Genomic DNA, 15,099 nt, shown 5'->3' with positions numbered 1-15,099 from the left:
CCGCCCTGAACCCGCCTGTGACCCCCAACCATGTACTGGTAAAGCTGCTCGGGGACGTTGAGGTCCGACATGCCTATCAAATTACTGCCGTGCTACGGAAAAAAAGGAGCAGAGAGAACACAGAGGTGCCTTCCTGCATGGGGAAAGAATGCTTCTGGCAAAGGTGGCTGGGAGCCAAGGATGAGACTCCTCTTACAACCCCACCCCAAAATACCACAATTCTTTCACCAGCTGCAGCTGAAAAGGGGAGAGGCACTCACCCCCAGGCAAACCATGCCCAAGGCTAGCCCAGAGGCGAGTGAGTAGGACTCTCTGTCCGTGCAGTACTCCATTTCTGGTCCAGGGGGGCGGCCTGAGGAAAACAGGACAGTGAAAGGCATCTTCTAAAGCTCCAGCTACACAAACACCGTTTAATTACGTACTACATCCCCGACGAAATGAGAACAACAATGACAATCTGTCCCTTCTCAGGGAAGTTCTCATTGGAATTATGAGTAACTGTCACTTAACCCATCTGTCACCAACCGGAAGCAGTAGATGGTGCTAAACGATACGGCTGGAGTTCAGAGATAGAGGGAAATGCCACGTCACAACTGTGGACGCTTTAAGAGGTCCGAACCTACCCAGACGCTGCCAGCAGAGTTCAAAAGCTGTTGCTAGAGAAGACTGCACATACCAAATTACCACAAACGTAACAGATACAACTTCACCCTTACAACCCACCCCCCTCTCTATTTGATAAACCATACGGTCTCCTGCAGTTAAAGTTGCATATGAACATGAGTAGGAACTTAACTGCTACAAATAAACCCAGGAGAACTGCGCACAGCGCGAGGAGGCGATCAGACGTACACCCTTCAGAGGCCCACTCTTAAGGCTGCTGCTCGGAGAGCCTTAAACAGTTTGGAACAGGGACTGCAGGACACCACTGTCCTTGCAAGAGAAGAGCAGATTTCCCCCATCCATCCATCCATCCATCGCCTCTGTTTCTATTCCCCACCTATTTCAGCCAGCAGAACCTCAGCCGTGTGCCTGTGCGCGGTGCCCTGGTAGACGAGGCCGATGCCTATGACAGCAGCCACCTGCACGTTGTGGGGGACGTCCAGCTCTGTTGAAGTTGGCGGCAGGAGGGCAGGTATGTGGATGCTCAGGAGGCGGGTAATGGCCATATCCATGGTGCCCAGCTTGGCAGCAGACACGCCGAGCAACAGCCCAATACTTGTCATCTCATGGCCCTGAGGAAGGAAATGAGTATCAGTGACCACGGAAAGGAGAAACACGTGTCCCAGTGTTCCGTTCACCCACCCCAATGAGCTGTGCTCAGCGCGGAAAGATTTAGCAATAAAACTGCTGAAAATCTTTTCATCAGAAACAAAGTCCTCCACTACTAACGTTAACGAAGCAACTCTGATACCCTCCCACACCAGAAACCTCGCAGTTCAGTGTTTCAGAGAGACCTGTCGGCTCTTCTTTCTTGCTTTGTTTAAAGAGTTCCAATCCTGTATATCTGTTTCTCTGCGCTGCCCAGGAGAGGCCTCACCTTTGTTAAGTAGTCGTGTATATTGAGCGTGGCGAGTTTCGTGAGATGCCCGTTGAGACCCAGAGCCATGAGGAAACCTGCGTATTCATTCGCTAGTTCAGCCATTTTGGGCTTGTTATAGACGATCCACGCAGAGTCTATCTGTGAGGCAGGCGCTATCTTCAGGCCGGCAGCCACGCCGTTGTGGAAGCTGGCCCAGCAAGCCATGTTGGGAGGCACGTCGATGTTCCCACTGTTCAGGTCGACAGTGGTGTTCCTGGGAGGAGCACGGCCTGCCAGGGAAAGAACCATTAAAAGCAATTAGGTGGATCCAAACCGCCTCAGAAACAGCTTTCAGCTTCAGCGGGGTGCCAAGTGAGTACACTTGGTGGGTGACACTTCTGATCTGAGACACCCTCAGCTGCCTTCGGAAGCTGTGATGCAGAAAGATACAGAGGCTACAAAAATTGCGAGAGGTTCAGAAAGAAATGGAAAGAAATGGAGCAAAAGAAACTCTCTCCCATTCCACTAAACACTGAATTTCTCTGAAGAAAACCAACATACCAGTTAGATTCAGCTTCGGGATGGGCAACTGCTCCGTTGGAACGGGATGGTAGGAGAACAAAGTGAACATGCCTCGTCCAACGGGAAGGGCCATGGTTCGCTGGCACAGCTGTAACAGCCTGCGGGGGAGATGACAGCAAAACTCAGGCAGTTGCCTAACACGGACCATTTTCCCAAGTACGTGATATCAAATGAACCTACAGACAACAGGCACCGGACAAACCATATCTTCCCCCAACTGTGAGACAGCAAGTTGTCATCCCTGGTCCTTACAAGACTAATCTCAAAGCTGTACTTTAGCTGACACCGTGTTGGGACTTGCCACTCTCTTCCCCTAAATCTGGGTGCTAGTTGAACAGATCTGTGCCACGGACAATTCAGCAGCCGCCTGAAAAATGAGGCGAAAGGAGAAAGCAAACCACAAGCTGACTGTGGAGCGGGATCTTGCTATGACTCGCGGTCGCATCTAGTAATCACCTGGGTACAGAAATAGTGACTGCTTCCAAGAACGCTGACCACAGTTCTCTGCCATTCACTCTGGAAACACTTTCTAGACTCGTTAGATTACTCAGCTCATTAGAGCAGATGATAATTTCACTCACTCCTTTAGCTTCCCACTCCTGCAGAGTGTTTTGCACAGCAGTGATGTTCTGAAGCTTGCTTTTTTCTTTTGGTTTGTTTTTTTTTTAAGATACTTTTAACACCCCCAAAATAAGCGAGTAAAGAAACAGGACGGGGACAATCGTGAGGTCACTGGGCACAGAACAGCTCCCATAGGAGGTTTCCAAAGAGAGAGGGATGGGACAGCGAATGTGCTTTTGTAGAAGTACTTAGGCCCGCTGACACAAGCCTTGCTAAGAGCAGCCCCGAGCAAAGGGCTCAGTTCAGACTAAGATAACTGTACGGTTTGCTTGGACACGCTTAGCTTTAAGCCACCCCAACCATCACGGTTTTCTGTGAAGGAAATACTGCTAGAAGCAGAGGCAGCTTTTACCGGTTCTCCTTCTCCTCTATGTACTCGTGGTCACTAGCTTCTGGCATCTGCACCACGTTGACGCGCACGGGACGGGCGCTCTGCAGGAGCCGGCGGACCTCCTGCACCCTCAGATCCTCGCTCCATATCAGCGACATCACTTCCTCGTTCATGTCGTTCATGCCATCCTCATCCTCCTCCGATTCGGTTCCAGAGGGAATGTCAGAGGACAGCACCGAGCCCACAGACTGCCAGGGGAAGAGAAACCTGCGTTGCTTTTCCAATCCCTGATGTTTTCACGAACTAGCTTTAATTCGGACTGCCCCTCCCGCAGCAGCCAAGCTACCTCCTACAACAGCCAGCCCGCAGCCACGTGTTCGTGCCCTGGGCTTTGCCACACTACCAGAACATGTTCTGGACTCCCACACCGGAGCTACGTGACCAGGAAAATACGGAAGCGTTTCCGTGCTTAGAAGTGCTGTGGAAACACCCTCTCTTCACGCAAGAGTTATGAAATCTTCGCTTAAGGAGGATTCTCTTTCTTAAGGAATATTCTCCTTCTTTTGCATCTTTCACAAATGAAAGTTTCATTTAAAAATAGCAAGGCAAGTGATGGCCAACATTGACAGGACAAATCCAGGAACAAAACCACCTCACAGCTCTCTCTCGGCTGGTTGTTGTTCCTGTTCGATACCTTAGAATTTTGGCAAGTCGAAAGACACGGGATCGCACAGAGGAGACCGAACACTGGGTGCTGCTAGGGCTCGCTGGGAGCACATGGCACCAGGAGCGCAAGTAAATTCACAGCTGATGAATGAAAACCAATTTCTTCTGATAAATACGCACCAAATTTCAATACCGAACTGCACCACCCATATAGGCAGCGTCCGGTTTGAAAGAGGAAACTCCACCCTGCCCTCCCGAGAAATGACAAACAATTTGGGGTTTGAAGATCACTTTACCCTTTTAAGGTAACAGCTATTCGAGGCATTGTTATAAAGTGAGTGATAAAATCAGATTTACCATCATTTTATGATTCAGTACTGTTACAGTTGGGCAAAACTTCACCAGCAGAAAATGAACTGTATTTTTAATGAGCGGTGGGACACGGGAGTTGAAGATGTGGTTCATTTACTCTGCTGCTACAGGGATTAACTCTTTTGATACGCAGGTAGTCACGAAGCCTCTGCTATCAACAAACTGGAGTAATTTTAAAACCGCTTCCGGAGCTAAGACAGCAGAAAGGATCTCAGCCACGGTGGCTTCCAGAGCACAAGACACTGAAGTGAGCTGCAGCTCTGTGATTCCCACCACCAGAAGAAAAACCCTACAGGCTTTTTTCATTTTGCTCCAGGATACAAACCACTAACCTCCTTCTCCCTGTGCCACGGCCATTTTGTGGCAGAGTCTGAGGACAGAGTATCAAAACCTCTCCAAGGTGCAGCCGCTTTGCACTTGAAAATAGCTCTGCAGGCAAAGCTTTTGAACACTGTGGCTGAACTGAGCTGAAAATCTATTTTACATTGACCGTTCCCACAGCTACGCATCTACTCTTCCTGTGCCGGATGCTGGTTTTTGTACTGAAACCCTCATGCATGTGTAAACCCTCAGTCTTGAATTCTGCACCTTCTGCTGCCCTGAGCACCAGCAGACGGTGAGAAGTTTCTGAACTGGGTGCTCTGCCCAGCACCCAGGACCGTGAAATCCGCTTCTGCCCATACTCACAGATTTGCCCTTTTGCAGGTTCCCTTCGCACGCCTGCTTGGACAGATCCTGGCGCCCGATCAAGAGACAAACGGCTTCTGGCCAGTCCGAGGCAGGCTGCTCCCGGCAGTAATAGATCGCATCCCTGATGGGAAGAGCTACGCCGAAGGGGAGGGACTCCAGATCTCTTAAGGTGAAACCTCAAAATTAGAGGGAAAAAATAGACTGTGTAATCAAAACCAGCCACGTGTACTTCATACGACGCAAGCACAAGGCTATTGCTTGTGATTGTTGCCTCTGTGCACAATGATAAAAGCTGCTCTTACCAACACGAGTCATCCAAAGGACTAACTTTTCAGCCAGGCTGGAAACAGAAGTGCTGTGTCTGAAACTGCATCTGTAAAACAAAGGGGAATAATCCAATAAAAGCGAATCCAAAAGTCAGAAGAGAGTCAGAAGCTCCACACTAAAAACCCCATACCGACTGTCGTCCTGTTCTATCTGCTGCTTCTGTTGTCCTAGGAAAGAAAAGGCCAGTTACTTCCACATTCTCCGAGCAACAGGGCAGCCCAGACAAGCACAAGGCACGAGGAGATACTACGATGGCATCAAAGCGTCGTTACCTGATGTAATCTTGTACAAATAATGGGAGGCTTCGTTAGACACAGCGCTTTCATCGCCAAGTATGTACAGGGCCACGCTCTGGGTAGGAGAGAGACATCACTTCAACAGTGGGAGCGGTTTAGTGATAGTAAAGGGAGACCAGAACAACCAAAGCAAGTAACGAACTTTCAAGCTTTAGATTTCTGTCCTGAAGTTTGGAAAAAAACATCCTGAAACAAGTAACTGAGTTTTCCCCTAATAATTATTTCCAAGGTAAAAAGATGTTCTAACAGAAAAACATGTTCCGAGTCATCTTTTCTAAGTTGCTCACATTTCATTTATTTCTCCGGCATGGCACAGACACCATTTTTCACTCAGCTGTCTCCACCTGTTGAATACTGGCTACTTTGAGAGGGCACCGAGTGAGGAGGTGTTCCCCATCCAGAGCCGGGCCCACCGCAGCTGTCCAGAAAAGTCAACGCGAGCCATCACCCTGTTTACTCCTGGAGGCTGGCAGGACTCACAGGGAAAAATCTGTGTGTCTTTCACCAAGATCTTCCAGCGAGATCCACGGCCGACATGCGGCTCTGCTCTCCGCACAGGTGAGCCACGCAGAGGCGGGAGGAAGCGGAGGATGGACTGACACAGGTTACAGCCCGAGGGGACAGTTACAGCTCTGCAGAGCCTGAGCGCAGGGACGGGTGTTAAGGGAAAGCACTCACACTCTGCTTCGAACCCTGTACCAGCAGGTTTCCTCCATCGAGGCTTTGTGAATGAGCGAGCGGCTGACCAGGAGATAACATCAGCACTTACAGCTACTCATGAGACTGAATAGTTAAGTTGATACATGCCCAAGCGGGAAATTCTCGCTCACAAAATACAGTTAAACCTTGAGTTATGTTATTACTTTGCACAAGCCACTACTGCAAACCACAAAAACAACAAACCACACAAGCAGCGAAGTCCAGGCTACTCCTGAGCTGTCCTTCCCAGCTCGGACACCGCCTCCCCCTGTGCAAACCCATCCACACCCTCCAGGAACAACGTAATGCAGAGCTTATTATTATTATTTACTGATAATAATACGTTGTGTGACTTCCCTTTGGAGATGCTTCACTCGCAGGAAATTAAGCAGCTGGGGCGAACCGTGGCTACGGTGCTGCTGCGCTGACAGAGTAAAACACATCCTTTTTACCAAGGCACGCACCAGTACTACCAGTTTGCTCCTTTCGCAGATTCCTGGTAAGTAGGGGTAAGGCTGCACTCCTTCTCCCTTCAGACAGGAACTCAGCCACTGGAAGATGCTCGGAGGCTCAGCAGAAAAAAATGAGGGGTGGTGCATGAAACCTGTTTGGACTTAAATGACAGGAAGAGCAATGACACTGGGTTCACGGCAAACAGACAGTAACTCCCCGCTAGCCCCAAAGCGAGCCCTGCAGCCCTGTGTTTAACAACAAAACCAGAGCACTGCCCCAGCACGCTACAGAGCGCATCTCCCTCCTGCTCGATGGGAGCTCACAGCCAGGCAGTAACGAAAGCTCAGAGAAGTGCTAGTCTTCCTAGAACAAGTCATCTCAGCCCACCGGGAAAAGGAGTAGGAACAGGGTAATTCTCCGAAACCTCCCTGGAACAGCCTTGTACTCCAACACCACCAAACTGCTTAAGGAAGAGGATAGCTGAACTACAACCTCTTTGTTTTCCCTGTCCACAAACAGGAGTGGCAAAACCTGAGCACTGCTACAAGACTTCTTTTCCGGAGGAACAGTAGTTTTCCTTCCGTGACCGGCAGATTTCAGCTGGTAGGACGCTACACGGTTACACAGACAATGTATGTCCGTACTGTACCTTTAGGCTTTGCGATTCTAGCACTGATTTAGCTTGTATGAACTAAAAGCTGAGAGCTCGCCTGCCCACCAAGAGCTGCCACAAGAGGGGCACGCCGCACTGCCAGGCTGTTCTGCAGTCACCTGCTAAGACTTCTCAGCCTGCCCAAGCTGGGAGTTTGCCAAGCTGAACCCACCACTCCCACCCAAGTCCTTGTCTGTGGAGTGTCCCATGAGGCACTCACGACTATACCACGCAGATTTCACTCCTGTCATCTTAGGAGGCCACGAGAAACAAGGCAACTTCAGCACTACAAGCTCAGTGCTGCACACTGGGGTTAAGTCCTGAGCAGCTTCAAAGGGAGCAGAAACCAGCATGGTCAGTACCTGCACATCACCCTCACTGAATGTCCCGCTTCCCAAAGCCTTGCACTCACCTTGATCAATTATGCAAGTCTGTCGGGAGCTTTTTACAAGGGCTGGATAGTCTCTGCAGTAATAATCTATATAAGCTTCAAGTTTTAAGTCCCTAGAACGAGACAGGTGAATCACATCAGAGGAGAAAAAACCCACCCAGGGCATTTCTCTTTTCAGCTTCGCCCCATGCTTCCACCACCACTTCAGGCCAGACCACTGCCACTACGGTTTCCCCCAAATTCCAGTTGTTAAAACCAGACGAGCTGCTGGCTTTAAACACAGTAAGGTTTTACACCTTCATTCTGTTTCTCCAGACAGAGGAAATACCACACAGCCAGCACCAAGCGACGCTGCACGATGCAGAGCACCCGCAGTCTGTCAGGTGGGCATACCTGGCCAGCTGGACCAGGAGAACCACCAGTGAGCGGATTCCTTCTCCCATCAGACTATTCAGCTTGAGCTCCTCGTAGACGAGATGCAGAACAAAGAAGATGGCAGGAATATGGGTGAAAAGCAGGGTTGAGGAATCCAGACTAAGGCTCTGTGGAAAGTCATCCTTCGGAGCCGACGCTTCTAGAGGGTCCAGTCGCAAAGCTTTGGCAACAGGGTGAGACTCAAAATTCCTATGGTAGTCAGAGCTCAAGAGATAGTCCCAGTCCTAGACCAAATGAACACAGAAGAGGCAGATGAAATGCAGTACTCTGAGGGTGTTTCCCCTGCTTTGCCTTTAAAAAAACCTAAACCAACCAACCAACCAAGCTCCTCCCCAGGCTCTTATTTTTAAAAGAGAACCATCTCTTACTTCGTCTGACCCTGCTTCGGATGGTCTAGCCTTCTTGGGAGCAATAACTGGTGAAAGTGAGCCTTCAAAATCAAGCTGCAAGAAATAGAGAGATCAGCAGTAGCTCACTATTGAAATATCCAGGGTTGCACAAAGGTTGGTAGCAGGAAACTCACAGAAGACTCCAAACACATTTAGTAAAAAACAGTTAAATTAAAAAAAAAAAAAAAAAAAAAAGAATTTTAAGTGTTGTTAATAAAAACTACATGGAAAAATCCTGTTTAGGAAACAAGAATCTCAATTGTGATCTGTGTTTCTAGCAAAAAACAGGCTTAATGTGGATTAGGTGAATTAAATTTTTATTTCATCAGTGTTAGTCAAAAAATAGGGTAAAATCTTCATCACTTATTTTTATTTGACCAAGACGGTTGGTGGTAAGGACCTTATAAAAGTATTTCATGATAAACGCAGACTAAACTGCATGCCTAACATTTAGCAATGTAGAATATTTCAGACAAGATACGGTTGATTTCTGACACCACTCAGCACATCTCTAGCCTTTTTGAACCTTATCAGCAGTGAGAGTGAGCTAGAAACACATGGGCTCGCTTACGTTCCGTGTCCAGGAGAGCCTCTCCGTGTTGTAACCCATCATATTCATGAGACATGTCACAAATAAATTCCATTCCGAGTGATAGCTTGGTCCTCCCGGGGCATTATAAGCGTTGTACCACTTGACGAGCATCTGTACCGCAATCTCCTTGGGCAGGATAGCTTTGACCCCCTGCAGACATCTTTTCACTGTTGGGAAAGAAGAACATAATATTTAGGTGTGGTTTCCATCCACAAAGGGGCAAAAAGTCCCTTTTTGCTCATTACTGAAACCAGCTTGTGTCTGGGTGGGCAGCTCAGCCCCTCCTCACTGTGGAACGGGTGGTACTGAACGATCAGTCTGAGCTATGCACACACTGCTTTGGAAGGGAGCCCACAACCACCCTGGAACACATTTCATTTCCCCAGCGGTTTCTGAATCGTACCTAGTTCCGAAGTGGCGATTTCAGGAATTGTAATCCGAACCATCGTGTTGTTGCTGAGCTCCTGGAGAAGCAAAGACAGGTAACGGTCCATGATGAAACGCGTAACGTAAAGGCAGGGTCCCTCTCTACCAGCTCGGATCTCGAATACACATTGAGCACATTCCCAATTCCTGGCTATTTCCCACACCAAAGAGTTGAACCTCAGACACCAGCTCCATGGAACACCTGAAACAGGTCTTGAGCTGAACCACTGGGGGGGAATCGATCCAATTCTGTGACTTCAAGAGAATTCTACAGAGAGCAACACACAGTGTGACATGCTGCTGCTGATCAGGAGCTGCAGCACGGTCTCACTACGCCGCCCTCGCTTTGCTTTGCTAACGAAGCGTTGACTCGGATCACAGGGTAACGCCTACCAAAGTCACTCTGTTGTGGACAGGATCTCTCAGGCCATGAATGAAAGTCCCCAGCTGCTGAAAAGTGCAGTCTTCAACGTACGTTGAGTCATGAAGCTTGGAGGAATCCCGTAGCTCCGGAACTGGTGACAAAAGCACGCCCTGGAAAATGGTGAAGGTGATGGTTAGAATTGCTGAGACAAGAGGATCCCGCAAAGAGCAGCCTAGCCTTGCCACTCTCAATGCGCCAGGAAGGGTTCTGAAGACAACTACAGAGGCCTTTCTGATCTCTGCCCCAGAAATTCTACAGAAATCGTAAACAAATAAATAGGGCAGCACTGAATCGATCTTCTTTTATTCAGGGGCTTTACAGAAATACAAGATTTATCTCCAAAAGATGCCTTGAAAGTTAACAATCCACCAATCACGTGAAGCTGCTGCAACTCCACCCTTTCCGAGACAGGACTTCCTTTCTCCTTACCTCTTCCAGGGGCCCCGGATACTTATTCAAGGACTTGGATGGAGTGCTGATACCATCCAAGGGAGTGCTCGGCCGAGGCATTTGGTTGGACATCGTCAGCGATGGAGCAGGCAGCCCGGGAATAAAAACCTTCCCCACCTTTTTGAGAACAATATAGAGGAAAGAAAGCGTTGGTTTTCATGCCTGGGCTTCCAGGAGCTTCCTTACATACGCAGACAACATCTTGTAGGAAAAATATACAAATATACACACACAAATTGCAGTGTCCAAGGCCGCTGCACACACAGAGAGAGCCTAGAGCATCTCTACAGCATTCAAAAGTAAGTGTTAATTCTTTTGGATGAATCGTGTCCATCCTAGTAACAGCCCACTGGAAGACAAAATAATTTGACCAGTAAAATGACCTCATTTGCTACAGAGAAGCCTGGAAGTTTTTTGTTGAGGACCAATTCTTGACGTTTTCTTTCCCTGAAAGCATTTGATTCCGTCAGCATTTCACTGACAGTGCTAATAAGCTCGAGAGGTTATGTCATTGTACCACCAGGTGCCAGGCATCCCTCAGGACGACCCTTCCAGCTCGGCACACACCCCACACTTGGCAGGTGAGCGCAGCCACCTTCCCCGGCAAGCAGCAGCCGACGGGAGCTTAAAACGACAGCCCAGTGTGTAACCAATGAGCCAGACATTCGTTCTGGGACAGGAAGACTTACCCGAACCACCCCAGAATACAGCACGAGATTTCCACTGCCTTCCAGAACCAGCAGCATATCGATGCCCTGTAAGAATAGCAGAAGCTGAAGGTTCTGCTTGATTTAAGTGAGGAGCCGCTGGCTGGACAAGCAGCGACCAGGCAGGAGGCTGCGCTCCCCAAGGAGGTACGTACCTGCACCGGAGCCGCGTCCTTTGCTTGAATATTGGTAACGGAACCAAAGATCAGCTGCGACTTATCGTTGCTCTCTTGAAATTTTACGCACCTAGAGATGCGAGAAGACAACAGGAAACCTAAAAGGACCGTCCCATGTGTTGTCACAGAGAGGAGGCAGCAAATGAAGACAGTGTGTCGTGGTGCAGTGACTTTTATTGTGGTATAGCTGGTTCCTTCCTCCTTCCTTTGCCCTGCTTGTCAGTCTATTTTTACCCTGCCAGTCTAATTAAACCCCCCCATGTACTGCTCAGGGGTAAATACAAATAGCATTCAGATGACAGTGGATGTTCTTCAGTTGGCTTTAAACAGCCCAAACCACCTATGCCACCATAGTTAAACCCACGTCACGTGGCAGCCAGTGACGTTGTGCTAACGGAGCCCGCGGGCTGGGGGAGTACGCTGGTTAGAGCCCTTGTCTAGCTGGGAACCTCTGGAGCGCTGCCCTCGGTCCTCCTGTCCCCAGGACAGGGATGCTCACCGCAGCTGGAGCTGGGATTCCACCAGGAAGCACAAGAGCTTCTGCCCACAAAGGTCAGTGGTAATAAACACTTTGGACGCCTGGGAATTCTTCTCTCTGGAAAAGAGACACGAGGGTCAGCACAGGTTTGGGCCACTATAAAAAGCTGACTGGAGGCAAACACGGTGCCCACAGGCTGTAGGGTTACACTGGACTTCACATGCCAGAAGGCACCAGCCCCCGTTTCGGTCATTGCTCCCGAAATGGATTTTCCCGCCGCCCCATTCCCTACTGTATGCCCAGCAGAGCACGTGCTATGTGGTTTTGCTCTCCTGCGCAGTCTTAGGGGTTAGGCTTTGTTTTGTCCCCTTTGACGGTAACACAGATAATGCTGCTCCTAGACAACCAAAAAAGCCCGAAGCAGGGACCAGGTTAGAACCTACTTTGCGTTAGAGATCACATTAAACCATACCCCAGCTCAGAGGGCTACAGGTAATGCAGCAGGTAAAACTGTTCCAGGTCCCTTTTCCAAGGGAGCTGCCACTTACTGAGCATCATTTTTCCAAAAACTGAGAATGAAACGAGAGTCCACCCATCTCTTTTCAGGCTGCGCATTTGCAGAAAGCACACGCTAGAATAACATGTTATTTTACTTTATTCCCCGCCCTGCCACAGAAACCCAGAACTCCTCGCAGCCCAGTGCGAGCGCCTCACCTCATGCTGGTGACTGTTTCTGTCCACAGGTGATCCATGCACAGCTCGGGAACGATCGGTTCTGTTTCTGGCATGAGGAAGGAATCGCTGCACGTGCTGTTTGGCGAGTGGGTAATGCTGTGCCTCTTTGGCGACGGAGCGTTACCGGAGAAGTTGAACCTCTGCACTCCCGAGAACGAGTGCACTCCCAGGGCAGGGGAGTGGGAGCGGCTGCAAGCGGAGACGACACGCTGCTGAAAGGTGGACTTTCAAAATCGGGTACCAAGCCCCAGGGAGCTCCTACACCGGTGGAGACTTTACACACAAACCAAAACCACCCTAAACCGGTAGCTTCTTGAGTACCAGTTTCCCTCAGCAATACAGCCCAGCTCAGGAGAGCAGTTCTCTGACTAATCCCTCTTCCACAGCTCCTGTTCCTCGGCATCGTGCTCAGCACCCACCTCAGTGCAGCCATGTTGGAGATGGACGGCGAGCGGGACTGCAGGCTGGGCGACGACACCGACCTGCTCTGGCTGTGGATAGACGAGTAGTTCTGGAACGGGGAGCCCACAGGAGAGTCTCCTTTCGAGAAGCTTCGGAGGTGAGCAGTCAGAGAGCTGCTAGTGGCCACGTGCTGCGGCGTGCCCACCTGCTCCGAGAACTTCAGCACCGTGTTCTGCTCCTGGGAGAGGAAACAGAGCTGGCTGTGGGCGCTGACAGCCACGAAGTCGCTCAAATGGCTCGGTGTTAAAAATTTATGCCTAGGGAGGTGCTCAGACTAAGAAGTTATTCCTGCCAACCATGCTGCCTCACTCCCAGTCACAGAAACTGGCTTTCAGGGCAGCACGTTGTGAAAAAACCCCCATCTTACTCTCTTGAAATTCAAATAAATCACAACTACCAGGCATTTCTAAGACAGACGCAAACGTTTTGATAAGGCTATTGAGTCGACAATGAATTGGTACCTCTGGCTTCACTCTCCGAAGAGCCCACACCGTGTGTAAGCTCTGCACAGTGTCGTAGGTCATCACGATGGAAGGCTCGGTGCTGAGGAACACGATCCTCAAGGCGTAGTCAGCAACGTACTGCACTCGAGCAGAGCCGAACACGCCTGCTGGAGAAGCGGGTCGCTGCGGTTACGGCCCAAGGGCAGGGGGAATGGCGGCAGGGTTAGTGTTGCTCACACCCTCTTTCCTCTGCAAGCTGGTCTCTCTGCTGAAGCTCCCCTTTGCACGAAGCAGCTACACCCGCCCGCTTCCCAGTTCTTGAAAGAACCGTTATTTGCCAACTTTGGGATGCAGAAAAGGCTCACGTGACACACTGATGCCAGACTGACAGACCCCAGGTGATGCACTAAGGCATAAACTCACCTCCAGACTTACAGACCAATGGTGTTATCTCGTCTAGCGGGTGCAGCATGCTGAACACGGTAGGCAAAGGTTCTCTACAAAGAGACCACAGGGAGCACGATGAGAATGCCAACGAGCATCCCTGTTCTCCCCTGTAGCTGGTACTGGGGCTGTGACACGCCCGAAGCAGCTCCTCCACAGCTCTTAACACAGCAGAGCCTGAATCTCAGCAGCAGGGACAGACACTCCGTTCGCAGCAGCTTGCGGGATTGACCGGGCAGAGCCAGAGCAAGGCTGCTCTGTCCAACAGCACGATTAGGTCCCGCGGAACACCTCCGAGCACTTGAGGACAACCCCACCTGGTGGCCGCAGGACAGGCTTTGGCTGGCCCGAGCGAACAGCGCTGGCGCCAGTGGGTTTGGAGGAGGAGCAAGCCCTTAACCAGCCTCATCTCGGGAGTTTCGGCTCCACAGCTCCCGTGCCAGAGAGCCATCAGGTACATTTTATCAGCGTCTGTGACCTCCACCAAACAGGTGAAGGGACGCTCCAGACATTTACAGCATCGTGCAGCTGAGAGAAAACGTGCTGCCTGTTGTCTGGCACAGGCAGGAGCCAATTCCCAGCACCAGCTCCCTGGATCAGTCACACTCCCAGCTAAACACACTATCAGAGGAACGTCGGGAACTGTCGGCATTCAGCCCCTGCCTCTGATTTCCCACTGTTTCACCCAATTTCACCCATCAGGAACCCGCAGAGCCTTTCATTCCTGCCCCTGAGCTGTGGCACTCCTGTCTTAGGTGAGCGAACTCTCTGTAAGGGAACACCCACGGCCACGCTCTCACACCTGGGTGGGCTCGGAGGTACTTCGTGCGAAGAACTGCTGCGCTCAAACAACAAACCATATTTTGTCGGCCAGACGTTTGCGACCTATAAGAAAATGACACATAGATTCATGGCCACACACACACACACAAAGTATTTACTCTACTCGGGCAGGTAACAAGTTAGTGGCCAAGCAAAGGCCAGCGCTCACCTGGAAAGGCAAAGCCGCGATGTAATCCTTCCCCTCTATGCTATGCACATTTATACAGGAGTTCTGCAATATGCAGATACACTTCTCCACAATTTCGTCACTGCCGGAAACTGGGAGAGGAAAGAAAGAAAAGAAATTACGCAGTGAATTTCTCTCTCTCTTTAGACATCCCCAATACACAAACCGTAAACTTGACGTTTCAGGCAGCGAGCCTGGAGGACTAAACCTCTCGAGCCCAGAGAGAGCCGGACTCAAAGCAATTGCTTGGCATTACAACATGCAGGTAACTCACCGTCAGGTTTTTCCTGAGGCAGAGTGAAGTCGCACCACAAGGCCTGAAACCAA

General features: G+C 50.1%; 1 protein-coding gene across 1 annotated transcript in view; it reads right to left on the bottom strand.

The window, feature by feature from the left end:
• The window catches only part of ANAPC1 (anaphase promoting complex subunit 1), a gene marked incomplete at its 3' end in the record, with an annotated part of 25,428 nt that overhangs the window by 9,901 nt on the left and 428 nt on the right, over nucleotides 1-15,099 (bottom strand). Inside the window, exons 2-29 of the mRNA XM_010132692.1 lie at nucleotides 15,047-15,089; nucleotides 14,755-14,864; nucleotides 14,566-14,648; nucleotides 13,743-13,816; nucleotides 13,338-13,483; nucleotides 12,834-13,054; nucleotides 12,394-12,603; nucleotides 11,701-11,796; nucleotides 11,181-11,271; nucleotides 11,008-11,073; nucleotides 10,298-10,435; nucleotides 9,838-9,978; nucleotides 9,422-9,482; nucleotides 8,998-9,185; nucleotides 8,406-8,480; nucleotides 7,996-8,261; nucleotides 7,624-7,715; nucleotides 6,571-6,719; nucleotides 5,384-5,462; nucleotides 5,242-5,278; nucleotides 5,087-5,157; nucleotides 4,782-4,960; nucleotides 3,078-3,304; nucleotides 2,084-2,202; nucleotides 1,541-1,812; nucleotides 1,001-1,235; nucleotides 261-352; nucleotides 2-92 (exon numbers count right to left, since the gene is read on the bottom strand). Coding sequence (XP_010130994.1) covers nucleotides 2-92; nucleotides 261-352; nucleotides 1,001-1,235; nucleotides 1,541-1,812; nucleotides 2,084-2,202; nucleotides 3,078-3,304; nucleotides 4,782-4,960; nucleotides 5,087-5,157; nucleotides 5,242-5,278; nucleotides 5,384-5,462; nucleotides 6,571-6,719; nucleotides 7,624-7,715; nucleotides 7,996-8,261; nucleotides 8,406-8,480; nucleotides 8,998-9,185; nucleotides 9,422-9,482; nucleotides 9,838-9,978; nucleotides 10,298-10,435; nucleotides 11,008-11,073; nucleotides 11,181-11,271; nucleotides 11,701-11,796; nucleotides 12,394-12,603; nucleotides 12,834-13,054; nucleotides 13,338-13,483; nucleotides 13,743-13,816; nucleotides 14,566-14,648; nucleotides 14,755-14,864; nucleotides 15,047-15,089 — 3,652 coding nt within the window. The remainder of the gene's footprint in view (nucleotide 1; nucleotides 93-260; nucleotides 353-1,000; nucleotides 1,236-1,540; nucleotides 1,813-2,083; nucleotides 2,203-3,077; nucleotides 3,305-4,781; nucleotides 4,961-5,086; nucleotides 5,158-5,241; nucleotides 5,279-5,383; nucleotides 5,463-6,570; nucleotides 6,720-7,623; nucleotides 7,716-7,995; nucleotides 8,262-8,405; nucleotides 8,481-8,997; nucleotides 9,186-9,421; nucleotides 9,483-9,837; nucleotides 9,979-10,297; nucleotides 10,436-11,007; nucleotides 11,074-11,180; nucleotides 11,272-11,700; nucleotides 11,797-12,393; nucleotides 12,604-12,833; nucleotides 13,055-13,337; nucleotides 13,484-13,742; nucleotides 13,817-14,565; nucleotides 14,649-14,754; nucleotides 14,865-15,046; nucleotides 15,090-15,099) is intronic.

This window comes from Buceros rhinoceros, unplaced genomic scaffold, assembly GCF_000710305.1.
Source record: "Buceros rhinoceros silvestris isolate BGI_N320 unplaced genomic scaffold, ASM71030v1 scaffold33723, whole genome shotgun sequence".
In the NCBI taxonomy this organism is placed as follows: Eukaryota; Metazoa; Chordata; class Aves; order Bucerotiformes; family Bucerotidae; genus Buceros; species Buceros rhinoceros.
The sequence above is the reverse complement of the archived record's forward strand: the minus strand, read 5'-3'. Positions and strand labels throughout refer to the sequence as shown.